This window comes from Photinus pyralis, unplaced genomic scaffold (genome assembly GCF_008802855.1).
Source record: "Photinus pyralis isolate 1611_PpyrPB1 unplaced genomic scaffold, Ppyr1.3 Ppyr1.4_LG4, whole genome shotgun sequence".
Classification (NCBI taxonomy): domain Eukaryota; kingdom Metazoa; phylum Arthropoda; class Insecta; order Coleoptera; family Lampyridae; genus Photinus; species Photinus pyralis.
The window spans coordinates 21,539,300-21,567,116 of record NW_022170511.1 but is presented as its reverse complement, the minus strand read 5'-3'; the positions used below and the strand labels follow the sequence as shown (position 1 = coordinate 21,567,116).

At 36.0% G+C, this 27,817-nt stretch overlaps 1 protein-coding gene across 1 annotated transcript; it reads left to right on the top strand.

Annotated features, from left to right (window-relative positions):
• The first annotated feature begins 586 nt into the window (after nt 1-586).
• On the top strand, nt 587-26,409 carry LOC116167823 (calpain-D-like). The gene is made up of 13 exons (XM_031483366.1): nt 587-927; nt 1,004-1,709; nt 8,820-9,247; nt 9,296-9,484; nt 16,783-16,871; nt 16,921-17,292; nt 19,176-19,577; nt 19,632-19,834; nt 19,888-20,090; nt 20,194-20,369; nt 20,417-20,697; nt 20,744-20,979; nt 25,545-26,409. The coding sequence occupies exons 1-13, from the start codon at nt 701-703 to the stop codon at nt 26,020-26,022; spliced, it is 3,990 nt and encodes a 1,329-aa protein (XP_031339226.1). The 5' UTR covers nt 587-700; the 3' UTR covers nt 26,023-26,409.
• The last annotated feature ends 1,408 nt before the right edge of the window (nt 26,410-27,817 follow it).

The window sequence follows — 27,817 nt, the reverse complement described above, 5'->3', positions numbered from 1 at the left end:
AATGAAAAACCGCCAACTTTCGGTTTGTAGAGTAACGCTGGCCGACAATCACCAACGTAGGCCAAGTCCGCCAAGTGGTCCTGTACACGTTGGCCCAACTAGTTGGCCGAACGTGTACAAGGGCCTTAAAGTTTAGCAGTTTAGCATCTTATTGTTTTTATTAATCCCTATTGTAGTGGTTGGCAGGCATGGGGCCCCCGCGACCCGCAGGGGCCCTGTGCTGCAGCCCTTATAGCCCCTGCCTAAATCCGCCCCTGCGTCAGATCCCTCAGTACGTTATTTATTGAATATGATCGCTGCTAATAATTGTTTGTACAACTTGAGGTAATAGCCAGTACCGACAGTAAGTTAGGTAATTATAGCTTCTGCTTCGCATATCACTTTAATGCTGTACTGAAATATAGGTAAATAAGTAGGTGCACAAATAGAAGGCAAATATTATAGGTAGGTATGCGGACTACGAGTAAAAAATAAGGTATGCAAAGTTTAAAATCGCCGCGAATACTTGACCTTTAAAATATGCCAGTCGGTGCCGCTGTGGTGACCGACGCAGGAGATAAATAAAGATCGCGCAATTTACGCATGCGTCGTTTTCGTTTATTATGGAAGAATGTTTTTAAAATATTCTGCATCAGCTGTTCGAAAATGGGGTTTATGAGTTAGGTTTCTTTTAAATGTTTATTGTGATCATGTATGGACCATGGGGACGATTGCATCAGTACTGCAATGGCATTGTAAGTCATGCAGTCTGATAAATCCGACCGAAAAAATAGAGTGCATTCGTTGCGGATCACAGCGGCAAAACAATATAAACAAAGAAGATGACATAACGGATTCCTTTTGCGAGAGATTTGGCGGAAGCACTAACTGTACAGTAATTCGAAGGCCTAAATCTATTCTTAAATACCGAAAGAATTTTTTCAAAAGGTAGGATTAATACAACAGCTGGCCTTCATTTCTGTAGATCAATACCCAATTGTAACCAATGCCTTTTCTGTTACAGCCAAATAGAAACACGCGACTGCTCCACATTAGTTAGACACTCTATTTACAATTCATTGTTAGTACATCAGGCAACCTTACACGATCCACCTGCCGAAAAATTAAATCTCAAGCGCTACCACAGTGTTCCCCTGTTGGTCTATACGTACACATGCAGAAATTGCAAAATCACGACGACTTGTTCCTCACTGATTTGCATAGCATGCGGTGCTGAAGAGAGTAAGATGAACGTTGCGCACTCGCCATGTAAAAACTGTTTGAGCTCGAAAAATTATTTGACCCCCGTCGAACATCCTCAGACGCTTAGAAATGGGAATCCCTATCGAAATTTGGAGACGACGTACGAGAACGTTCGACTGTGCAGCTGTCAGCAGAACAGAACCAATTTCGTTTCGTTATCGAATATAAAAAGTTTCAGCTGCGCGACCGCGCAACACACAAACTGTGATTCTATTATGGACGGCAATAACGCCTGCAACGTGAGAACTACATCGAGCGGTATTTGTTATAGTAGTGAAAATGAGAGCGTGCTGCCGCGCAAGGGTAAAAATTATTTGTGGAGCCGTAAAAGTTTACCGCCGGGCTTAACTTGGACGTGCAAAATGTGTACGCTATTAAACAATGCGGGCAGTGTTTTGTGTGAAGCTTGTGAATCTCCTTTTCAGCAAGATCTCAATAGCAATATTAGTCCTAGTGTCCTTATCAAGGTAACGCTTCTTTATTCTAAGGATTATTGATTTCTATTTATCTGGTTATTTTTATTTTGTTTTATTACATTTACAATTTTTATTGATCCCTATCTCTTCATTGTTTGAAAGTGTTCTATTATTCAGAAAAAATGTCTGATCAGTAACGCACCATCTAATCTACTTTTATTGTGGTGTGGGATTTTGGGCATATGGCATTCAAAAGGGCTATTAATAATTAAATATTGTCACCGACCTATTGCTATTTATAACAGACAAATTTTGTGGCTACAGTGGTTTTTCGTAATCGATTATTACCCTTTAATTTTGGAAACTACCTACTTTGGTTTGCACGGGCATGAGCACTCTGCTCTGTGAGAACCTCGTCAGTTTAGTAAAAAAATTGAAATATTCACACTTGTGTTCAGTTTGAAACGTACTTAAATCTGAAAGTACGAAACTAAAACACATTTTATGTTATTTTCTTATCCTAGGTACCTACCAACCCTCGTTCCATCCATATCAGTCAAATTGTGTGCAAGATGGATGCAGGAAGCAAATACATTATTAGTAAACTTATTGTACAATTATTTTTTTAGCGCATTTTTGAAAAAAATACGCTATTATATTCGTTATTGCTGGCAGGCCGGCTGTCCGCGTTAGATCTCCACAACTACAATAGCTAGAGACTTCAAATTTTCACTAAAAGCTTTCTGCTATAGTGTAGATGTGCAGGCACTAGTCTATTTTGAGTTAGATTACTTGTGAGATCGATAATTGAAGAAAATAATTGCGATATGGGTTTCGGAGGTGCTATAATTTTACGTTAGATAGCTCTACCAGTATAAAAACTTATTATTTACTTTGTGATTTGTTTTACAAAATGAAGACGTACCGTCAATTGAAATTAAATAAAGTTAATTATTTAACGCAGCCAAAATTACTCGCGAGATCGATAATTTTAAACTTCGCTAATAAAATACTGACCTGCATTACCAAAAATGCGCTTTAATCATGCATATGCTGATTTACAACTTGTTATTGTTCTAATAAAATATCACTTCATTTTTTCAAACACAAACACTTTTGGCTTTTTTGTTTAGTCGAAGTTGACTAAAAATTCTTGAAAATGTCTTGACCAAGGTCTTGACAATAACAAAGATAAAACACAAATTTTCTGACATTTGTTTGGTCCACCCTCGGGTCCACCTTAAAGTCTGAGTGCTAAGATCTCAAGCCCTTGGCTCGGCCCTTGGGCAAAATTCATTCCATTTTCATCCTCTTCCATTAATCTTCCCTGTATCTTATCAGACTTCCACCTTATTTCTCTCGTTATTTCCCAATTACTTTTTTGTTATTTAGATGCGAGTTTATTTTTTATTTTTATTTTTGTGATTGAATAAGTAACAGTAGATGTATTTATTTTGAAATTTACTCGGGAATCTATTATTAAAAAAATATACCCAACATCGAGCCCAACATTTACCTTTTATTTTTAACTTTTTTACACTTTAATGACATGCATGACCCATAAGTATTTCGGATTTTTACCATTAAACATTTTATGAACAAACTGGTTCAAATTCGCGGCTCACCATTGGGATCTGTGTAACCGAGTGTGTAACGCTGCGAGCGAGGCTGCGAGATACAGTGTGGGTTTAATAGGGGCAAAGTTGTCCCTTTGTGTGAGTAAAAAAACTCATTTGAACTTTTTGAAAAATCTTTGAAAATAACTGAAATACCACCGAAAAACTGAAAATGTCACAGTTCATTTTCACTAGCTTAAGCGGTCAGAAATAAACTGTTTCCGTTATAGCACTTTTTTAATATAATCTGAATCTGTTATCAGAATATTCATAACACTTACTTCTTATGGAAGCCATCGAGGACGCCATTTTGGATTTTTACGGAATCATTTTTCATAAATTTTTAAGAAACATTTCAAAATCAAATGTTTTACATTCATTTCTCAATAAAACATCTCATTCCGTTAAGATCCAATATGGTGTCCATAAAAAATTATTATTATTATTATTATTATTACTGTCCCAATGCTCAATGGACTTTACACTCGGCATACATTTAAAGCGAGATTTAAAGTAAAAAAAACAAGTAGAAGAACAAGAACATGAGACAAACAAATCTGCATAAGAAATTCTTCTATGGAGTAACATGCCTTTTAATTAGTACATTTTTTATAGTAATGATTTTTCAGTGGCAGTTTAATAATACCTATTTTGGGGTTGAAACTCATAGTAGGTGTAAGCGAGGTGTAAGTATACTGTTTGTATATTTTTACCTCTAACATCCTGCAATTACCCCCATGTGGGGATTCAATATCATTGTTTCGAACTCGGCTTCGAGTATTGTTTTGGCTGAGGTTTTGACACAATATTAAGATATGAAATAAACTGAAAAAGAGACAAACTAAAAGCTGAGAGAAAAAAAACAAAAGACAAAAAGAAGATAAAAAAAGACCAAAAAACAAAAAAAACTAAAAAAATTGTTGAATAGTGTATCCAAGATAAAAAATAAACAGCATGGCGAACTCGAAATTCATAAATGTGGGTTAAATTAGAAAAAAGTTGCGTATTTTAGGGCTTAGTAAAATGATGTTTTAAAAGTTCGGAAATTCCGATTAGTTCCGAAGATATTCGAAAAAAAACCAAATTAACCATCGTTCCTTTCGGTTCCTTTTTATTTATTTGTTCCCTCATTTTTACGATATCAAAAAACAAACAACACTCCCCCAGAGGAATTTTTTAAGCTCTCTCTTATGGTTTCCGATTTCCCCCTGCTGTTGATTCATATCTTGGACACACTGTATACATCTTTCGAAAAAGAATAATCTTTTCATTAAATTAGTGTATTGAATTTTCCTTATAGGTGAAAACAACAGACTATTCAACGATCATTAGAAAGAAAGTTTTGTAATAAACATTTTTTTGCATCTCTTTTAACTAAGGGTCATTCTGAAATTTTTTGATGTTCCCTCGTATTTCTTAAGCAAGCGAATATTTTCAAATTTTAATTTTATCATTTTACCATGTTAATTTTGACCTAAAAACAGCACCTTACGCCTATATTACTTTTTTGATAAATTGTTTTTATCATTGCTATGCAAGACCATAGAGGAAATTACTCTATGGCAAGACTAAGTACAAATCAAATACTGATTTAATCAAAGTGATCCGATAATTGTGAAGTTTTGCATAATGGACACAATTTCATATTCTAAAGAACTTTTCTTAATAACAGTTTGCTGTATTATTGACGGAAATGGTACTTGGTCTCAACATAAAATTGTTTTTTACTCAATTGTCACAGCCATCTTGGATTTTAAAAAGTAAACATGTGTTTGAAATTCTTTTCAGACAAAGCAGGCCAGGATCCCAAAACATCAAAACGAGGTTCAAAATGTTTTTATCAATTATACAGTGTGTTCCCGGATGGACTGAACAAGAGGGAAAAAATTTTTAATTTTAACATTACGCAAAAATGTCATTCTTTATAAAAATTTTTGCTTGCCTCAAAACCACCTATTCTGAAATAGAAATCTAGATATCCCTTTTAGCAGCTGAAAAATTACAAAAAACGCAAAATCTACAGCGGAAATTTTTCTAAGTTGCATGTTTTTGATTAAATCAGACTATCATTGTATCTTCCATGGCAAAAATGTTAATATATACAGGGTGTTACGTTAAAGGTTAAAATACCAACTTTCGGTCAAATTTCAGAAAAGGTGGTCCAAAATATTTTTGACCGCGGCACTGGATTCTATGTAAATCTAAAATAGGCAGTTTTCACTTTTTTTTCTATCTTACATGGGTAAGATGATGATGATACCCCAAAAAGTTCAACTTTTCGTTCCCTGTATCCCAGAAACAAGCGTAGCTAGATTGATTCTGTTTGTGATTTCACAAAGAAGTGGCGCAGGGTCGCGAAACCCGCAAATCTCTATCTTTAAAATAGCTGAGATACACTGCAGTCTCAACCAAAATAGTACACATCGTACAAAAAGATGAACGAAAACGATCGAGCGAAAAAGCAAGGACAAAAACGTCCACAACGCTTTCTGGTCTCCTTGAAACAGCGCACAAAATAACCATGAAACAGGACAACGATTACGATATTCGTGTCATAAGTCATAATACAGGGTGAACCAGAAAATAAATTGTGCCACTTTTGCAAATGGGGTTCGCCTCATAAAAGTTATTTGTCACATGGAATTTTTAATTTGTTAAACCAAAAGCGCAACGGATAAAAATTTTTTTTTTAATGGCAAAACATGTTTTTTGGTCACTTTTTTGATAGTGTTTTATTCCTTTTTCAAACATGTAAGAGTATTAATGGAATGACACACTCTATCAAATAAGTTGGTAAAAGGCGAGGTAAAAGGTATATCTTGTCATCATCTGTTGCGCTTTTGTTTTAAAAAAATTAAAAATTCCTTGCGAAGAGAAAAATACTATTTGGTTTATTTGAAATACTTTTCAATAAAGTGATATTTACAAAGGTACCTATATAGTTATATACGATATTCCATACTTTTTGGACACCCTGTATGTAAAAAGCTATTCGAAAGATACGTTTCTTCACTGCACCCCTCCCTTTCCCCATTGTAGAAGTGAAGTTACAAAACGTCGTAAAAGAAGTTTCCTTTGAAGCGTTGGACATTTACCAGGTGGATGTCGTCCTAGCGTAATTTTTTTGGTGGTCGGTGTTGGAAAAAGTAAAGGTGAAGAGATTAATTAACGTACACATTCACATTATTCCACTTTATTTTTACAAATCTCCTAAATTGACCTAAACCAAGAAATGAGCAAATACATAGTCGATTCATAGACCACATCTTATCATCATTTCCTAGATCGATGATTATTCACTCTTTTTGGTTTTCACGTTTGTAGTGCAGAAACGTACAGACTATAAGTTTATGAAGACGAGAAAATTGAGTAAGTACATACCCATTTTCGTTAACATACTTAACTGCTCAGTATAAGTGCTTGCATTATGATTCACACTTGGTAATTATCATGCTTGTCCCATTTTCAACACCTTAAGCGAGACCCAGGGCGAGACCTTAAGATTCTTTATAATGATTGTTAAGAATAATCTGCCTTTCTCAAAATAAGTATAAGGGGTCAGGTAAAAAAATTGTCGGACCTAACCTAATTTTTCCTGAAGGGAACATATTCAAAAAAGACCTAAATGTTTTTTAAAAAAAATAATTAAAAAAATTTCAAAAAGATTTTTTAATTTTTGTACATATTTTTTGGAATCTTTAGTGTTATGTTTTGCTATCTTTTTAAATTAAAATATGTGTTCCATGTAAAAAACTCAGGGTAGGAAATAACTTTTTTACCCGACTGTATACTCGTACCTACTTATTTTGAAACGGCACATTATTCAATCATTATAAACAAACTTTTATAATATTCATTTTTCAGAATATCTTTTAACTAAGAAAATATAGGATCACTCTGACATTTTACAATTTTTTAATCGATCTATCCTAAAATCATCATTGCTTTCGAGTATCAACTAGTATCTACAGCGTTAGCTGTTTTCTTTGAATGTGCCACATCACCTCCTTAAAATAAAATCACACAACCACCCTCAGTGGCGCACCCATAGGGGGGGTTTTCGGGGTTAACCCCCCCCCCCCCCGAAATTAAGCACTGATAGATTTTGATATAAATAAACCACGAACTAGCCTAAATCAAACAAAAAGGTGTAACGTTAATACGGAAAGTACCGAAACTTATTACCGGATTGCAATATATATTCCATTTTTGGATTCTTTTATAAGTAACCTAAAGGAAAGATTTTTAAAACACAAACAAATATTGACCGGATTTCAAAGCCTATTTCCCAAAGATCCGACCATTCTCTCCGAGGAAACCTTAACTGAATTCCAGTCTTTAGTATCATTTTATAAAGATGATTTGACAGGAACTATAGATGAGCTAGTTGCCGAACTTAGACTTTCGTATAGATTGCCAAATGAAGATCGACCCAGAGATGCCTTAAGTGCTTTACAACACGTTACAGACACCTTTACAAATATTATTACTTGCTATATTAGCTAAATTGCCTGTCTCTACTGCGGAAGGCGAACGTAGTTTTTCAACTTTGAGAAGTCTCAAAAATTATTTAAAAAATAGTTCTTCCGAAAACCGACTAAATGGCTTAACTTTTCTAAACATTTATAGAAACATGACCCCTTCTGTGGAAAATATTTTAGAGAAATTCGCACAGAAACCTAGAAAATTAAAACTTAGTTTAACTTAATATTTTTAGTCATAAATAATTTCTTTTATGTTCTGTTTTGTTTTTTTCGGACAAAGAGTAAGTGTAACTGTATAATCTTTTGTTTATTAAAAATATAATTGATGTTAACATTCTGGATTTACTAATTTCAATAACCCCCACTGAATTTTTTTTCTGGGTGCGCCACTGACCACCCTGTATAAAATATTTTTAAAAAAATGATCATTTGAACAATAGATTTTACCTCGGATTTTACTTTCACATTTTCGTTCTTCAACAATAAAAACCTAGGAATATCCGGAACCAACTTCGAAGAATTGCCATTTTTAGGAAATGGCCATTTTAAATTTTTTTTAGACATGTTTTAAAACTATTTTTTTTTCTCACCAACTTTAAAGCGTAGATCTCTACGTAGGTGGATCTTTCCCTAGGTTTTTGGATACGCCTTTTCCTATTTTCTAAACACTTGTGTAAAATTCCCGCTTCTCTAAACGTGCGTAATATATCTCCTTGTGTAGACATTTTAAAATTGTACAAACTTAATAATTAAAAAATTGCTGTTGACTTACGCTTTAATCGATTTTGGGATCTTGTGATTAAAATAGTACATGTTGTCATCGAACGGTTTCCTGGACAGAAAACTTAAACAAACTTTTTACATGTTAACGAAATAACGATACACATGCAAAATGCGCTTTTTTCGTTTAAATGGCCACTACCTATATTTGTTCGAAAAACGTCTCGTTTTGTCCATGAACTCCATATCCTGGGGAAACTAATTTGAATGTAAAATGCAATGTTGCTTGTTACTCATTGTACAGTGCTAGTCACCAGTTTTCAATTTTTGATTTTTTTCAGGTTGACAACTGGGCGGATAATGAAGCTCTTCGTCAACCAAACCCAATCATAACTCCCCATAGACCAACTTATAGACGTTCATTTTCTGATTTCCACAAACAGAACACAGGTATATTGAATATAAATAGACACAGTTTAGGAAGCGACGTTCTCGAAACTGCGACATTTCCCAAAGCCAGTACCTCCATGACCGACATACAGTCTTCACAAACGGTGGACATACCACATAATCGTAACACTTTGGCAAGTAAAAGTACCGGAGATATAGCTTCTAATGACTTAACGAATTGTAAAACCATCTATACGTACATAGGAATAGCGGAGCCGGAATCCACAATTAAAAAACAACATATTTACGAGAACCAGACTGTTATTAACGCGCAGAGTAAGCCCAAATATTTGTTTGATGCGCAGAAACCGGATGATGTGTAAGTGTGGTCTTATGTGGAAAACGTAATCCGATAAATGTTTTTTAGATTGCAAGAGGTGAAGGAATCCACGCTTACCCTAAATGTGAAGGAAAGGCGTTGGACTTGTCGACAGTGTTCGTACGCTTATAACGCCCTCTACGCTAACAATTGTGAAATTTGTAGTAGCCCTCGTTCGCAACCGTGTACCATTACTGTTACTGATGATACAAGTAGTTCATCCGATTCAATGCCGTTGTAAGTATAAATCAATGCTGACATTCAATTTAGAATCAAGGACACAAGTTAGTTCTCCTGCGTCAAAGATTTGTGAATCAAGTTTTCTATAGATTTTTAACACTTGCCACATGTTGCAGTGTTCAAGCATATGTCTGAGATGTAGTCACAAATCGATGATGCAGGGGCGCAGGTCCGTGAGTACAATTTTATTTGTATCATGAAAGATAGTAGTGTAGGTATATGAAAGAACATTGTTGCTTTGAAAAGTGACAACACTGCACTCAAAAGCTAAAATTATGAATGTTAATAGAGCAACCATCAAGATGTACTAACTTCACACTACAAAAACACGGAAATAAAGTCAGCCCGGCAACGTTTAAAAATGGCCAGCCGAATGACTATTCCCTCCAAAACTAAACAAGATCCCGCTTAAATTTGAAAAGTGGCACGTGATCAAACATCTAAGGCAGGGCTCCCTTACGTTAGTTGTAATCAACGATATGATCTGAAGCACAGTATAGGGAAGGAACGTAAAATAAAACACTGAAATTGGAAAAAGTTTGTTTAATAATTGTCGTGATTATTATTGATTGTAAATGCTCGGAAATTTAAGTCAAAATAAATTACATTGCAAAAATAAACTTTGAAAATGGTAGTTCACTGAATAAAAATAGTATTAGACTGGGAAAAAAAAGAAATTACCAAAAAAAAATACCAGCCGTCAAATTAATATTAAATTGTGTAGTAAAATTAATTGTTTGTAATGATGTGAATGTAACATAAAATTATAACAACACAAAAAGTAGCTTGCAGACTTCAAGAGGTAACATTTAGGTTCAAAACCAGTTTTGGGAATTATGGGTCAAGTAAGCAGGTACCAAGATTCTAAGAAACTTTTACTAAAAACAAGATATGTGGAAATTACGAATCGTAACTCATTTATCGCATATAGATTTTAAACTGAAGAGCTTTGATTAGCGTAATCCCGCTCCGGCAAGATAGGTAACCCGCCCCTGGTTTCGAGCCTACAATTGAATGTCGAAGAGAATCACGGAATTAGATGTTGTACTTCAAATGGTGACAGTTTTTACCACCCCCGTGACTGCTTCATTCACGGAGAAAATTGTTAGTTACAAACAACAACTCAACAACAACATACATCAAACGTCGGTAATTTCCACATATTAAAATAAAATGATTAAAACTTACATAAATGTTACTTCAGGGACAAGACCAAGTAATCAACCTCAATAAACATAAATTAAGCAAACATTACACCAAAAACGTAAACGATTACAAACAAAAGGATAACGGTATTAAACATGTAATTGTGCATTGTGGTTAAACCAAGTAAATTTCAAAAACAAAGATTGAAACACACAAAAAATATAAAAGGCAGCATACAAAACACAAATACGATATAAAGAAATGCAAAAATTACTACCTGCATTAAATAACAACAAACATTTATGGAGCGACGCGTTCACGACCGCCATTCAAGACAAGAGGCCAAACGTAACCCTCCTTCGTGCTTCCTAGATGGCGCAGGCAGCTTCTTCCCACCTAAAAATTGCATGGTTGCCAATTCTCAAAAATGTGTGCATCGTCGTAAGTTGTATATACAGGGTAGAACCTCTCAAACTAAAAATTATGATTTTTGGAAAAATTGAAACATGGCCGCCATCTTATAAATAAATTTAACAAAAATTGGTATTATTGTATTAGCGACTGCGGTCAATTTAATGAAGGTAGCGAACTTTTTCTAAGTTTTTTTGCAATAGTCAATTATGTTATTTCTTGCGACCGCCAAATTGGATTTATCAAATGCTGTTCAATCATCTACAGGTATGATGTTTAATAGCAGTTCTTATTCAATTTAATACCATCAACATGGTAGCAGAGCGTGGTTCTTTCTAAATATTCGTTGGTACGTCATTCAAAGGAAATCTTGGTTGCTAGCGTGGAATAGATAGCGCAGTGGATCGATAAAATCGGAATCAATTTTTTTTTTGACAAGAGACGACACGAAAAATGGAAATTCAAGGAATAGAAAAACTACGGGGTATTGAAAATTGGAGTATTTGGAAATTTGCTATAAGAAATTTATTACGAGGAAAAGTGGACGCGTATGAAGTTTGCATTGGGGAAATACTGAAGCCAGAGCAATTAGCTATTGAAGATAAGGACTTTAATCAGGCAGAATACGATGCAAAATTCAAGGCTTGGGACAGGGGAGATCGTGCAGCAAGTCAGATAATTATTAAATCTCTAGAATCAAAGGTTATGGCGTTGTTGGTTTCATGTGAAACGGCACGGGAAATTTGGCTCAAATTGCATTCTATTTTTGAGCAACAAACCAAACAAGCTGCGCATACTGTTCAAACTGAATTTTTCAATTTTAGTAAAAATCCTGCTGAAAATATGGTGACTCACATTGCTCGTTATGAGGAGCTGGTTCTGCGCATGCAGCAGCTGAATGTGAAACCGGACGAGTCTTCACTCGTAGTAAAGATGCTCGATTCTCTCTCAGATGACTACGAGGGCCTTCAACAAGCTTGGTGGGCGAGATCTGAACAACAGCAAACATTTGCGAATTTGGTTGAAGTGTTGACATCGGAAGAAAAACGTCGGCAGCAGAAAACAGGAAAACAGGAAGAGTTAGTCGCACTTTTTTCTAGTAAGGCCTACATAAAAAAGAAATATGCCAATAATGGTGGCAATAATTTTAATAAAATTAAATGCTACCGGTGCGGACGTGTGGGGCATATCCGGAAAAATTGCAAAAAGGGAAAAGAAGACAGTGAAGAAAAATCGAAAGACGAGGCTGAGGCTCTCAGCGCGGAAGATGGCGATGTTTGGATTGTTGATTCCGGAGCTACAGATCACATAACTCGTCATCGTGAGTGGTTTTTGTCTTATGAGCAGTTTGCAGTTCCCTTAAAAATTTATGTCGGCGACAAATCAACAATGGACGCTCTCGGAAAAGGAAGTATAAAATTTCAGGCTTATGTTGACAGAAAGAAAATAGAATGTCACATGGAAAATGTTCTTTTTGTGCCAGGGGCACGAAGAAATCTTTTTTCGGTCACGGCTGCGTTGGACAAGGGCATGAAGTTCAGATCTTCCAGCGAAAGATGTGAATTCACTAGGGATGGAGTTGTAAAAGCATACGGAGTTCGAATGGGTCAATTATTCAGGATGGTGATCCAAATAACATTTCCGAAAGATTATGTAAATGAGGTCAATCTAACGACGAAAATTACACTTCAAAATTGGCATGAAAAATTCGGACATCAGAACAAACAACATGTCAAGAAAATCTTGAAAAACCAGAAAATCGACTTCATCGAGGACGAAACGTTTTGCGGAGCTTGCGTGGAAGGAAAACAACACCGGAGTACTTTTGAATCACGAAATCAGCGTGCTACGACGACTGGAACAATTCTACATGTTGATTTGTGCGGACCAATGGAATGCACTTCGTTGGGTGGCGCTAAATATTTTGCGTGTTTTACTTGTGATTATTCAAGAATGCGATTTGTTTATTTCCTCAAGGAAAAATCAGAAACTGCTGGAAAAATTGTGGAGGTGTTACAAATCATAAAAACTTGGTAGATCGATGAAAACCATGCAGTGCGATGGCGGAAAAGAATTCGACAACAGCGAGGTTCGAAAAATATTGAAGTTGGACGGGGTGAATTTGGCGGTGTCAAATCCTTATACGCATGAACAAAATGGATGCGCTGAACGAACAAACAGAACAGTGGTTGATTTGGCTCGAACAATGCTTTTGGCTAAAAAATTGCCAAAATATTTGTGGGCGGAAGCGGTCAATACTGCTGTTTACATTTTGAATCGCAGTGGACCAAGCGGAGTTGAAAACAAATCTCCTTACGAACTTTTCACGGGGAAGAAGGTGAATTTAAATCGTTTCTATGTTTTTGGCACAGATTGTTTCGTGCACGTACCGAAAGAAAAGAAAAATAAATGGGACCCAAAAGGCAAACGAGGAATTTTTGTCGGATATTCTGACAACATTGACGGTTTTCGTATTTGGTATAAATCGGAAAATCGCATCGTTCGCAGTAAATGCGTTGTTTTTGAACCAGAACAGTCTGAAAAATTATTGGCATTATTTCCGGAGAAGACAAGAAGCGCAGATAGTCAAGGTCCCGAAACATTTCCAGGAGAAGATTTCATCGATCAAGGGAATTTGCAAGATCATGAAGAAGATTTTGTCGATCAAGAGACGAGCACACCAACTCAAGAAAAGGAATTGGAGTGTAAAGCATCGGAAGAAATCTTGGAAAAACGACATCTCAGAAATCGGAACGATCTCAAAGCACCAAACAGGTTGTTATATGCAATGCTTTCGGAAGTTGTTGAACCAAAAAGTTATAACGAGGCCATAAAATCGGCAGAAAAGCAGAATTGGGTGACCGCCATGAACGAAGAAATGGCATCATTAAAAGAAAATTCGACGTGGAAAATTGTTGAACTGCCGGAAAAGCGAAAAACTATTTCTAATCGCTGGGTATATCGTGTGAAACGGGATTCTTACGGGAATGTTTCGCGGTTTAAGGCACGTTTAGTTGTCAGAGGATTTAGTCAGCGAGAAGGTATTGATTATAATGAGACATTTAGTCCTGTGGCACGACTTGATTCAATTCGGATAGTTTTGAGTATTGCAGCGAAAGAAAAATTGAAGATTGCTCAATTTGACGTCAAGACTGCATTTTTATATGGAAAAATTGATGAAGAAATTTACATGGATCAACCTGAAGGTTATGAAGATGGAAGTCAGCGTGTTTGTAAATTGCAGAGGAGTCTTTATGGTTTAAAACAATCCCCAAGATGCTGGAACGAACGGTTCAAGGAGGTTTTAATTTCATTTGGTTTACAGGAGAGTACAGCTGACCATGTTTATTTTACCGTATTTCCAAAAATGAAAAACTGATAGTCGTTATTTATGTGGACGATGGATTGGTTGTTGCCACAACAAAAGAATCTATTAATAAATTCATTGGAAAACTCGAAGAAGAATTCAAAATGACAGCGGAGCCAGTCGGATGTTTTCTCAATATTCAAATTAATCAACATAACGATGGAACAATTTTCATTAATCAAAAACGGTACGTTGATGACATAATTGAAAAATTTAAAATGACAGAAGCAAATTCAGTTAGTACGCCAATTGAAAGATGTCAATTAACAGGGGAAGAAATGAAATTTGAATTGACAAAAGCCCCTTATCGAGAAGCAGTAGGGTGCTTAATGTATTTAGCAGTATCTACTCGTCCTGATATCACGTTTGCTGTAAATTATGTTTCACAGTTTCTGGAAGAACCAAGGGAACAGCACTGGACAATGGTAAAAAGGATCATTAAATACTTGAAGGGCACAGCTGAAATGGGAATTTATTACAAAGAAGTTGACACTCAAGTTAACGAATTAGAGTCATACAGCGACGCAGATTTTGCAAGTGACCCTCATACAAGACGGTCTGTCAGCGGTCTGGTTTTTAAATTTTGTGGAGGTGCTATCGTCTGGGCAAGCAGGAAGCAGAAAAGTGTTTCCTTATCTACCACAGAGGCAGAATATGTGGCTGCCAGCGAAGCAGCTAAAGACATTGTATGGTTAAATCGTCTTTTTGGGGAAATTGCACCATTAGAAAAAGTACCAACGCTTCGTGTAGATAGCATACGCGCAATAAAACTCGCTCGAAACCCAAGTTTCCACAAGAGATCGAAACATATTGATGTGCGGGCGCATTTTGTACGGGAACGAGTTCAAAATAAGGAGATGAACATAGTGCATGTTGCAAGTGAAGATCAAGTTGCGGATATTTTAACTAAGCTAATTCCAAAAATTCAATTTCAACATCTTAGAGAAAAATTGGGGATGTTTTCATTGTAACATAAATGAAAGTTTAAAGTTTGAGGGGAAGTGTTGTACTAAAATCTTTAAACTAAATAATTCATTTATGTTTGATCTAAGGTAGTAGTTTGTTGCTATATAAATAATTTTAGAGTTTGTCATTAGAAACTGATACAATAAAAAACGTTGTTCATATTGATGTTTAATAGCAGTTCTTATTCAATTTAATACCATCAATAAATGATAGGAAGCCTGAAATCAAAATTTAAGAAATAATTTGTATAATTGTATAATTCAACATATTTCTAAAATACACAAAAAATGTTCGACCATAATAGCACTCATGCAATCGCTGACTCACTCTATACAACATACACAAACAGAGTGGGACATTTAAATAATCTAAGTGCAAAACTAGACGAGTGTTTTTCCGCGGCAAAATCAGCGCAACGTTTTACATGCTGGAATGAGATACACGCGTTTATTTGGAATCAGGACCGTAGCTAGACCGAAAGTGAAGGTAGGACAAATGGATGGTAAGAGTGGGCAACTTTTCGCGCCGCAGACGACAATTATATGACATTTCAAGGTCAACGCGGTTTAAAAACAGTTATAAAATTGATTTACATGCATTTATTTATTACACTATGACAAATACTCAAATTTTAACAAATTCACGGCACACATGTGGACACAATGCACAATGTGGAACAAATGGGAAAATTTTCTTTTAATTGATTGTTGCATATTTTTATTTTAAAAGATCGGGCTAAATCCTTAAAAGGTCCTTGCCACCCCCTGGCTACAAGCCTGTATGAAATAAACTAGACGGGCGTTTTTTCCACGCTGCTCCGTTCTGGCTTCGCTAGCGTGAGCAGATTGATCACAGCGTAGCGATAAGATGTTGCAATGGTGCGGAAATTACGCTGCCTTGATTCCGCCGCCGAAGAAACGCCCGTCTAGTTTCGCACGAACAGTAGGTACACGATTTTTTTAAATAATTATGACGTTTAAGAAGTAACTTCTCGCAACAATTTGCCAGAAATTTCTTTTCGAAACGTTAATTAGCGTGAAAACATTATACATGCAAAAAACGCAAATAAATTTAAAGCGATTATAGTGGGCAGTTTTCAAATTTGATAAACATTTTGTACCGCCAATCTTATCTTGGTCAAAGTTACATTTCCTAACAAAGCAGAGCGATAACATTCCTTGTAATATTGAAACAAACATCACTTTTATTTTCATTGTTAAGTTAAATACTTCTATTGTAAGTTATATACATGTGTATTGTTTATTTTGTCACTGAAATGTTTGACCAAAACTTAAGATAGGTACAGATATGTCATTAAAACTCCACACCTGTTTATAAATTGCATTTATCATTATTAAGTGAAGTTTATGTGTCAGTAATGCTTCAACATCCTTCTAACTTCTAGATTTCATAAATGGGAAGACGCCGCCGGTATGCAGGTTCCCATTGCAACATTAGATCAAGAATTAGAAGACAATAACTCACCACTTTCAGGTTTACATTTTATACTAATTCCTCTTAGTGTTAATCCAGTCTGATTTAGGTGGCGAAGAGCAAACGTGGACATGTAAAAAATGCACTTTGGTAAATAGCGGATTTTCTTTAACGTGCGAAGCCTGCTGCGGATCCAAATTGCGTTCATTAACCGTAACAAACGACATGACGTTACGAAGAGGGGAGTTTTGGTCGTGCCCTAAGTGTACACTTAAAAATGCGCTGAGTTCATCTGCCTGTACTGCTTGCAAAACTACAAAACATACTTTAGATCGGCCGGCAACATCACGGAGTCCTTCCCCGAGACACGGCACGAAAAGGCAAAGCAATGCGGTCTATGCGAAAATAAATTACGAACAAAAACCCTCTCACAAGAAGAAAGAGTTACCGCCTAATTTAAATACCAGTACGATAGAACACAGTAAGTACTAATTACTACTTGATGTAGATTTTTACATACGGCAGGTTTAATAGTGGCAATAAATAGATTTAGTGTTGTGAATTATGCAGCGTGTCTCGTTTTTCTTTTAGCAGCTGGTTTTAACATTTTTCTGCTATTAGGGTAAGTTTGCTATACAGGGTGTTTTGTTGGGAGCTTTAGTTAAACGTTTCTGGGAAAGTGAAATGGGTAGGTTTTTGAAAATTTGGACTTAGGTTAGGAGTTACTCTTAGAAAACACAACCAAAAAAAAATTTATTCCTACAAAATAATGAAACTCTTTCAATCTTGCATCACCCAATTTGAAAAACTGTGCAATCCCAAAAAGAATTCAACTCCAATTCCTGAACTGGAAGAAACTCTCTGTTTGACCATAGTAACCATAAAACTGGATAGTAGCCCTCTGGTACTACCATGTGTAAGACTAATATTGTATAAACTCATGACAATCGAAAAATAAGCTGAATTGCTGTTGTTTAGTCTGGAAATTTTAACTTTGTAGATCGGTAAAAGGGCGTTTGCGAGCCTATGTATATAAAAACTTTTAGTCATAAAATAAGTCAAAAAAATAGTTCTTTCCATATTGACATCATATTTAGGAACACCCTGTACATACAGGGTTGTTGAGACCATCCGTCCACTCGTTTTATAACTCAAGGGCTAACAAATGGCCCAGGGATGTTACCCTCTCCATCGAATGACCTGAAAATGGAATTCCCCAATCTCCTCTTCATGGCCGGGGGAAGGCTCTGCGATCTGGACGTGACATATCTATTGGTGAAGCGAATATCTTGAAAAGGAGGTGTCCAGGACTCATAAATTACATATCTATTGGTGATGTCAAAACTTTCGGAGTGTCGGAAGAGGTACTCTCAAAGCGCAGAAGGTGGTCTAGATGTGACACATCTACTGCCGAGGTAAAAACTTAATTATGAATATCTCCAAAATGTTAGGGAAGGTACCTACAAGGGGAAAATGCAATCTTTCGCCACAAAAAAAGTTGGCAACTCTGTTGGGTTCAGCAGGATGGTGCACCGCCCCACAACATCCTAATCGTGTGAGAATATCTATCGGGCGAATTTCCTGGAAAATTTGTGCACAATTTATACTTGTTTATAAACATGAGCACTACCAAAATAAATATTAGTCTGTGAGTACAGCGCCACCTGTTACCACGACAAAAAAAATGTTTTTAGTATAGAGTGTTGAAATTTTGGTGTCTTGATAGGAGAAACTTTTTTAGCTATAGAAATATTCGGAACCAGTTTTTACATTCTTGGTCTACTTTTCCCATAAACTTTTTGCTTTAACTGGCAACCGTGCAATTTTAAAAAATGGCCTAATTTTGTTTTCCAAGGTATCTCACCTATTATTAAAAATATAGGAGAACACAAGGAATGGAACTTATTTATACTCGAATTTTGTTCAAGTAAATTCAAAAAGTTGAGCTTTTTTCAAATTAAACAATGCAGGATGTTCCAGATCTGGAGGGATTACGCATGCGCAAAATAGATTGTTTGATTGGAATTAGATTTACTTTAATTCGCAGGGCCTACATACAAAATATCATTTAAATATCTTAACAAATAAAAAAGTATCTTAATTTATAAAAAAAATTGGATAACGTAAAAGCAAAGTTGGGTTGCGCATGCGCAATTTTTTTGCAGAATTTCATTATTGCTAGTAGGGATTCCTAGAATGGAATTTTTAAAGTATCATCACCTACAAAATGGGATTGAAATCGCCATAAGAGTTACATTTTGTTCCTGCTAACAAAATGAATTGTTTTGTCCTCACTTACCTAGTTTGATTAGTTAAATTAAATTGTACACAAAATAAAAATCTCTACAGGAAAGCATATTTCAGGTATTACAAACTCGCACGAAGATTCTACTAACCATTTCAAATCCTGGCAATGCTTAATTTGCACATTTGAAAATGTAAAATCCCACATAATCTGTGATATGTGTTTGAATATGCGTGGAAGTATATCGGAAACGCCGCCAGAACAGCCGCTACGACTCACTCAAGAGGAATTGGCGAATAAGCATTGGCATTACATTGTCCGTTACTGCAAGCTTAAGAAACAAATTTATGTTGATGAAACATTCCCGCCTGCGCCGACTAGCTTGTATTATTGCCCGCAAGACAATACAGATACTCATTTAATTAAATGGAAACGATTACGCGATATTGTCGTTGACGACTGTGATAAAAACCTACCTTGGGCGGTCTTTAGGAAACCCCTACCCTCGGATATCTCTCAAGGTCATCTCTATAAAATTAGGCGAGTCACTAACCTAAACCTTCCAATGTTTGTAGGTGTCCTGGGCAACTGCTGGTTGCTGAGCGCACTCGCCGTTCTGGCCGAAAGGGAGGAGCTGATCCGAGCGGTCCTAATTACCCGCCAATTATGTCCTCAAGGTGTCTATCAAGTTAGGCTGTGCAAAGATGGTCATTGGACGACGGTGTTAATTGACGATTTCTTTCCGTGCGATAAAAGAGGCCACTTGTTTTATTCCCAAGTACTTGTACAATTACTTTAGTTTTACACGGTAGAACAGTTTATCCATTTCAGGCTAAAAGAAAACAATTATGGGTTCCGTTAATCGAAAAGGCGGTCGCCAAGATTCACGGTTGTTTTGAAGCTTTGGTTTCAGGTAGGGCAATCGAAGGTTTGGCCACTTTAACCGGAGCGCCGTGTGAAAGTATTCCATTGCAACCTTCTTCTATTCCTGCACCTGCTGAAGATGAACTGGATACTGATCTCATTTGGGCACAGTATGTATATTGAGGGTTACAATTTTTAAGCTGTTGTCTTCATGTTTACTGTCTTATTGGGATAAAAAATATCAGATTTTGATAGTTGAACATTCTTTTATAGGTTACTGTCCTCTCGTCAAGCTCTTTTTTTAATGGGCGCCTCGTGTGGAGGAGGAAACATGAAAATAGACGAAGATGAATACCAGCGGAGAGGATTACGTCCTCGACACGCCTATTCCTTGCTCGATGTAAGAAACGTTGGCGAACACAGGCTACTACAGTTACGAAATCCATGGGGTATGTAAAAGGTTCAACAATGCAGTCGTAATGTGTGACTAATTAAGGTCACTATGTGTGGACTGGTGATTGGTCGGATGATTCAGACAAGTGGACTCCCACCCTTAGGTCCGAATTGATTCCCGATGCAGCGAAAGATGGAACATTTTGGATTTCGTTTGGTGACGTTTTAAAGTATTTCGATTGCATTGATATTTGTAAGGCCAGGTGTGGATGGAACGAAATTAGACTGTCTGGGATACTGCCTCCGTTAGCCTCTCAACAACATCTTTCGTGCATTCTGTTATCGATTCTTGAGCCTACTGAGGTCGACTTTACACTGTTTCAGGTGAACTTGATCAAAGTAGCAGTCAATTACTAAAATTGTTGTTTAGGAAGGACAACGGAAATCTGAGAAATCGCAACGTTCGCAATTAGATTTGTGTGTTGTACTTTTTAAAGCACGCAGTAACCCTCCAAATATTGGTGCTTTAGTAGAGCACAGTAAACGACAAGTTCGCGGTTTTGTGGGCTGTAATAAAATGCTGGAAGCAGCCGAGTACATCTTAGTTCCGCTCGCCTTCAATCATTGGCACACTGGACTTGAAGACGCTGATGCTGCATATCCTCGGTAAAATTTCCAAAATTATTTTTATTATTATTATTATTAATCCTCGTTTCAATTATAAGTTTCTCATTGCTATGATGCATGGTCACGACTTTTGATGGGGGCAATATCACAAAAAAAACTTATACAATTACCTGTTGGTTAAATGGTCACTAAACCGCCCACATAAACACCTGTCCAGCTAAGTCGGTAAACAAATTTTTAATTAAGACCTGATATAATTTCGGGTACGAAATTTACGAAAATTTAATATGAAGACTCTTATCTGGGCCGTAATTTCTGCTCGATTATACACAAAACGAACCATTGGCAGATGAAACAAATTTATTCAACATCAATCAATCAAACCAGGTAAAAGAAAAAATGACACTCAGGGCCAGATAAAATACACCACGCAACAAGAGATCGATTAAACAAATTAAATTTAAATAAAGTTTTAATTATCTTAAGTTATATAATCCTTATCATCCGGTCATAATTGCGCTTTTCATTTTCTAAGATTTAATCACGAACTTATAAATTAAGATGGACTGCTGATCAAACAGTTGCATAGATGTAGAAATGGCCATGATGTGCACGTTTTAGTTATTTTCTAGGGGAATTTTCCTAGTGCTCAAGTTTTGAGACTATTGCAGCCTTGAAAAATGACATGTTAGAAAACGTGAGGTTTATGCTCGTTTATTAGTTGATTTGAATTTCGGGCCAAATGAGTGCATATCATGGCTGCCCCCATGTAGGTGTCATTTGTCAATTCAGCATTAGCAGTCCATCTTAATTTATAAGTTCGTGGATTTAATTTAAGTTGTCTGATACAACAAACGGTTTTTGTAGAAAAATTTAAGGGCGCGTTTCCTACTCTGATTCCCACCCCTCTCCGTCGGCACGCTCTTAAACAGTTTCCAACTTTCTTCTACACAACTTTACAATTAAACAAGACAGACCACTATCAAACCAGCAACGATTAACGCCCGTCTTCTCTATTTAAAAGCAATTCCCTTTCTTACTTCCCCGGCTCCTTCTTAACAAAACAAACGTGCTTCCAATTTAATTAGCTTACGCAGCAATAACGAATTTTTTTTATCGCAACGACCTGATTTGCAAGAGATCACTTTAACAAAACATTCACCTATTTAATTCCAGATGTTTAAATCTAGTCTTGTATCATAATAAAATTGAACAAATAAATATAATACAAGGTAGTTATTTAAACAAATTAACAACTAACAATTCTGATACAAAACAAAATTGACGTTGAATTCAAATGACTTCAATTTATAACCACTTCTAACGTCAAAAAATTGAAATTCAGGGTGGCTCATCAGGTGCTGATACCATGTAAAACGTCAGTAACAATATCAGGGGATGCCCAAAAATACGTACTACTTTTGTTTAAAAAAATTGCATGCCCTATGTATCATCCTCCAATAAGTAAAATTCCATGTGCGCACATGTATTTCAAACCAACTAGTTCTGCAATTTAATATGACAATTAATTTTTATTCTGTCCACGGCTAGCTCAGTAATAAAGATTTTTTATACCCTTGCGGAAGTTTGACCCTTTATCGCCTCTGAACATCTGAAATTCAAGATCTATTTGATTGAACTCAAATGAATACGCATGTGAACTTAGTTGATTGAATACTAACATCAAATTTCATGTTTCTTTCAAAGTTATTTGACTTAAAATACCAATTTGGCTAAAAAGAAATAATACAAAAAATGCAATACCTGTCTCGTGATCACGTATCAATGTTAAACTTGATCCTTATCTAAAATTCATCTTACCACATAATAAATTACTGATACATTCTCCTGTACAAAATATACACACATTTCTGAATGCTAAACAAAATGTTAATCCAACCAAAGGAATAGTATGTATGACTGGCATTAAATGCAATTTTCCAATCAATGAAACAATAGTTATTTACATAATAAGTCATGAAAGTGGTCGTTTACATGACGCAGAGGCTTATTGAAAAATACGAGTATCTCTTTAATGCCTCCAAGGCAGGTGGACTCACTTTCATGACATATTATGTATAAAATTTTACCTGAAACCGCAACATGTAGATAACTTTTCCAAATTAAATTATTCATGTGTGAAATTTTGATTCCTAATCACGCATGCTAAAATCACTTTATTTAATTGTTTCCATAGAGATTTCAAAATAATTAAAACAATCAGTGTCATTTTTAATGCAGTTTGCAGTTTATGCTTTGTGCTTTTCAACTATACAGTCTTTACAACTAGGTACAAAAGCAGGTATCAGTGAAGAGAGTACCTACGAGAGACGTTGTTATAATGTAGCCGAAGCTGCGGCCGCCGTAGTGCAATATTCGCTCCCCACAGAGTCAAGAAAGAGGTAGAAAAAGGCGTACGAACCTTTTAATGACTGGCGCAAAACTAAAGGAATAATTACTTCCGCACATATTCCATTAATTGTTAGTAATTAAAAACCATGATCCTTTGTGTGGGTATATTAATATTTAAAAATATCCACATAGTTTGCATTATAATTATCCAATCGTTGATTGAATAACTTATTCAATGAACGATCTAATTGTTATTTTGCATGTACTAGGACTGTAATGGGAGTCAGGCAAAAATATTACAGTACTAATCAGGTAAAGATCAACTTTCTAATGTCAAAATGGCCCTGAAATTTAGATTTTCTTGACGGTTTCAGGTAAAATAAACAAAATTGTTGGCGTCGATTCAATAAATACAATAATAATCAGTCTCATGCAAATAATTTTCACGAGTCGATTTCTTTAGGAATATTAACATTGCATATCCAAATTTCTAAAAATAACCGACCACTACTTTATACAATTAGTAGGTAAGTAAGGCCGATTCTAGCGCAGTTCTACCTTGAGATCTGCACAAGCGCCAAGTCCAAGCGTGGTTGTTATCTAAACTAAAAACTAATGTCACTGAAATTCAAACGGTGGGGTTGTTGTCCACCAAGTAGTAAGTAAACAAAGCCGATTGTAGCGCACCTTGACCTTGAAATCTGCGCATGCTCCAAGTTCAAAGTCATTCGATTCTGTTCTTATATTTGTCGACCAAAACAGGTCAGTTGAGCAGAAACGAGTCTGTATCAGAAATAGGCCAGTTAAACAGAGACACGTCTGTTCCTTAGAAACAGCTTTGTTGAATAGATATAGATCCTTTTAACAGAATATTTATTTAACCAACCTGTTTCCGTCGAAAAATATAAGAACCGAATCGAATGGCCTTGAACTCAAGGTCAAAATGCGCTAGAATCGGCCATGGTTACCTACCGTAATTGACGAGGATAATATTTTTTTTGCCTTTATTTTTGAGTGGGCGGGATTTCAGCCAAGGCTGCTATCCTCTTCTTGTAATAATTAATCTTATCTCTCCGTGGAAAATGCCGCTTTCTTTTAGAAACATGGAAACAGGTCGCTTCGATGGTACAGTTGACTGAATTCAAAACTTTACCATGAAAAATGTCCGTACGTATTGAGAATCTAAGCAAACCGGCTTCAATTTCGCGAAAAATAACGCTGGAGGTTCTTATTATGCACAGGAGTAAAATGTTCCGCCGTCGGGATATTAATTTTGTTGCGCCGATTAATTGTCTTTAAATTCCCAGCCGTATGCCGTTGCGCCGTATGCGCTATCCAATGATGTCACTCAAAATTTAGAAGCTTGCTCTTAACCAACCATAGCAGTTAGCAATCCGAAGAAAAACTTCTTTGCTTATCAATGAGTTTATTTAATCCCGTTTCTCGGTTCTCAGACTCGAAAATGTTCCTTCGCGTAAATTTTACCACTCGTAAATATTTGCTACGAATCAAGTTGGTAAAACGTTTTCTACTCGACTAATGCGTCTATTCTCCCACGTATAAAATAGTAAGTAACCTGCACTTTGTCACAAATCCGAATTTAGGAGCCCCCGCCACTGTATTTTACCCGAAGTAAAACTGCTAATTCTCTACAACCGCTCTGATCCATTTTACCCACCAATTTCACGTTTCAGTCCTCGAATTCCAACCGGAAATCTTCACTCGTACGCAAGGTTATTTCTCACAAGGCAGGTAAAAATGCCCTTGAAGTTAAACGTAAACCTTTATTTTTTACGTGAAATAAGCCAAGAATAATAATAATTAGTGTACCCAAATTGGTACATGCTCGCAAAAATCAGCTTTTCCGCTTCTTTTGCTTTGAATCTAGCCCGATAGAAAAACCGAAACGGGCCTCCTTTTCCGAGCGGAATGACCTTGACTGGCGCGCCCTGACAAACCAATAGAAAACACGCATTTCGGCGTTTTCAGCCGACTCAAATGGAATGAACGCAACTTTTAGGTCCGAAGCGATCGTGGCAACCGCATTCGCTTTATCCAATACGTTTCTTGTTATCGCGTCTTATCGCCAGAATGACCTTAGTTCAAGTTTACTATGAAGCGCTGCATGTGGAAATTTGCCTACCTATGTTTAACCAAATACAAATTTTTGAAAGGGCAAAGTGAATTCAACTACATTCGTAATATGAGTCAAATCGACAATGTTTAGTAAAATGTAATTTTTATGATTGTAGATATGTGCTCGCAATACACAGTTCGAAGAAGCTATTGGCAAACCAAGTTAGCCCCCCTTCGCACATTTTGGCCGACGCAATTATATCGCTGACATTGGCGAGAGGTCAACGCCACGAAGGAAGAGAAGGAATGACCGCATATTATCTAACGAAGGGATGGGCAGGTCTGGTGGTAATGGTTGAAAATCGACACGAGAACAAGTGGATTCACGTGAAATGTGACTGTCAGGAGAGTTATAACGTCGTCTCTACTCGCGGTAATTTAAAAACTGTTGATTCGGTACCACCTTTGCATAGGCAAGTGATAATAGTTCTTACGCAATTAGAGGGTAGCGGAGGGTTTTCTATAGCGCATCGTCTCACACACAGACTCGCAAATTCGCCCGGTCTATACGACTGGGGCGATCCAGGTATGTCGCACGATCCGGAATTAGATTATCAAACTGACGGATTGCATAGTCCGCGTTTAATGACGTGAAATTAGTATAATTTTTTAGTTGGTTTTTCAGGCGCGAATAGATTAAGTTGTTTTTCATGAGCGTTGGCCAAAAATTTACATTCCTTGTTACATTTCTTCTATTGTTGTTTTTGAATTGTATGATATTTAAGAAGCATTTAAGAGAGAGAGAAAGAGAGAGCTTTAGTAGATCTGCTTTCGGTACAGTCGTTTCAGTTTAATGCGCATTGTTAGTATTACGTTACATCCGTTTAGATTTGTTTCAGACACCTCTCATAATAAACCGAATCTTATAATCACCAAATTTTGTTCTCTATGTACACACATTCGAAATATTTCTATAATATAGCAATTACAATGTTTGTTTTTCAGAAGTGTATTTACAGAAATTAAATTGAAGTACATTTATTTTGAGTTCATTTTTGTAAAACCTCCACTGGATATTTTACTTTACATTCAGCAAAGATCTAGAATCATCATGTCGATCAATTCTGACACTTGATGTTTGAGTAAGAAATATTTACTGTTCATTTGTTTTAATGGTACACAATATGCTGAGTCAAGTTGGAACAAGGGTTGCAATCTACATACTTGATCTGCATCGTTATTGAATCATTCAGATTGTTTCACAAAAATTCAAGATGGCGGTTAGTGACATACTTTTGTTAACAAGATGCATTATTTGAATTTTACATGATTAAAAACAGTTATTTTTGACGTAAGAAAACATTCCAGATATATTTTACTATTTAACCCCACCAAATATTACCTAAACAATAAAATGGAATAAACAAACCAGCTGTCCTTATCACATTTTATTACCAAAACACATTTGTTCTCAGCTAAAATGTGTCTAATAAAGTGATTAACCATCTACTTCCCACTTATCAAACAGTATTACAGTACCCAACAAGGTACAGATTTGTACAGCAGGTTTTAAGGATACCTACCTATACTCAGTATTCAGTATAATAGTGTTGCCAAAGTACATCAAAATTAATGTAATATACTAATTATCGCAACATTCCCCTATTTAAACTTTTAACAAGAAAAGTGTCATCGCAAAGGTGTATTATCTACTCAAAATACTCATTTTCTGTGTATAACCTCAAAAAATGCTGTAGAAATCTGTAATTTCGTTGATACAGTTCCTTATTCGCGTTGTACACTGTATCCTACTTTGGTTAAGACTGCACTCAGTTGTTTTTAGAGATAAAGACTTTTTTGTGAAACTTTTAATACCCAAACAGAATGTTTCTGAGATACAGGATGAAAACGAAAAGTTTGATTTTTTGAGATGGTATCATATCTTATTACCCATGTAAGATAGAAAAAAGTAAAAACTGCCTATTTTAGATTTTTTACGTAGAATCCAGTGGCGTATTTTGGACAACAGTTTCTGAGAGTTGGTTTTTTAAATGCAACACCCTGTATATCTTAACGTCAATTGTTCATTATTTTTCCGGATTACGTAAATAGCTAAATTTTTTTAAGTTCAGCCATGAAAACGTTATTTGTTTACTGTTTGGAAATAGTAGGCCCTGGATTTTGTTTTGTTTATTGTATCCATGGTAACTGATACCAATTAAAAAATGACTGACGGTGGGAACATGTCATTTCAAAATTTTGAAAAATATGATATAATGTATTATACCAGGTGTCCGCGCAAAAACTTTAAATGGAATTTTATCCGGTGTTTTCAAAGGTTTCAATTTGAAATTTCGGAATAGCATTAAAGCCTTCAAATAATGACCTTGATAAGTTCATGACCAAAGCAAGTGACAAGACATATAGGAATATTCTAAATCAACTTCAT

What these genes read in the sequence shown, in the direction of transcription:
- LOC116167823 (XM_031483366.1), top strand. Translation starts at nt 701, where the DNA reads ATGGGGACGATTGCATCAGTACTGCAATGGCATTGTAAGTCATGCAGT. An exon ending in GTCCTAGTGTCCTTATCAAG is followed by an intron (nt 1,710 to 8,819) that starts GTAACGCTTCTT and finishes GATTTTTTTCAG; the next exon opens with GTTGACAACTGGGCGGATAA. An exon ending in GCTGATGCTGCATATCCTCG is followed by an intron (nt 20,980 to 25,544) that starts GTAAAATTTCCA and finishes TTATGATTGTAG; the next exon opens with ATATGTGCTCGCAATACACA.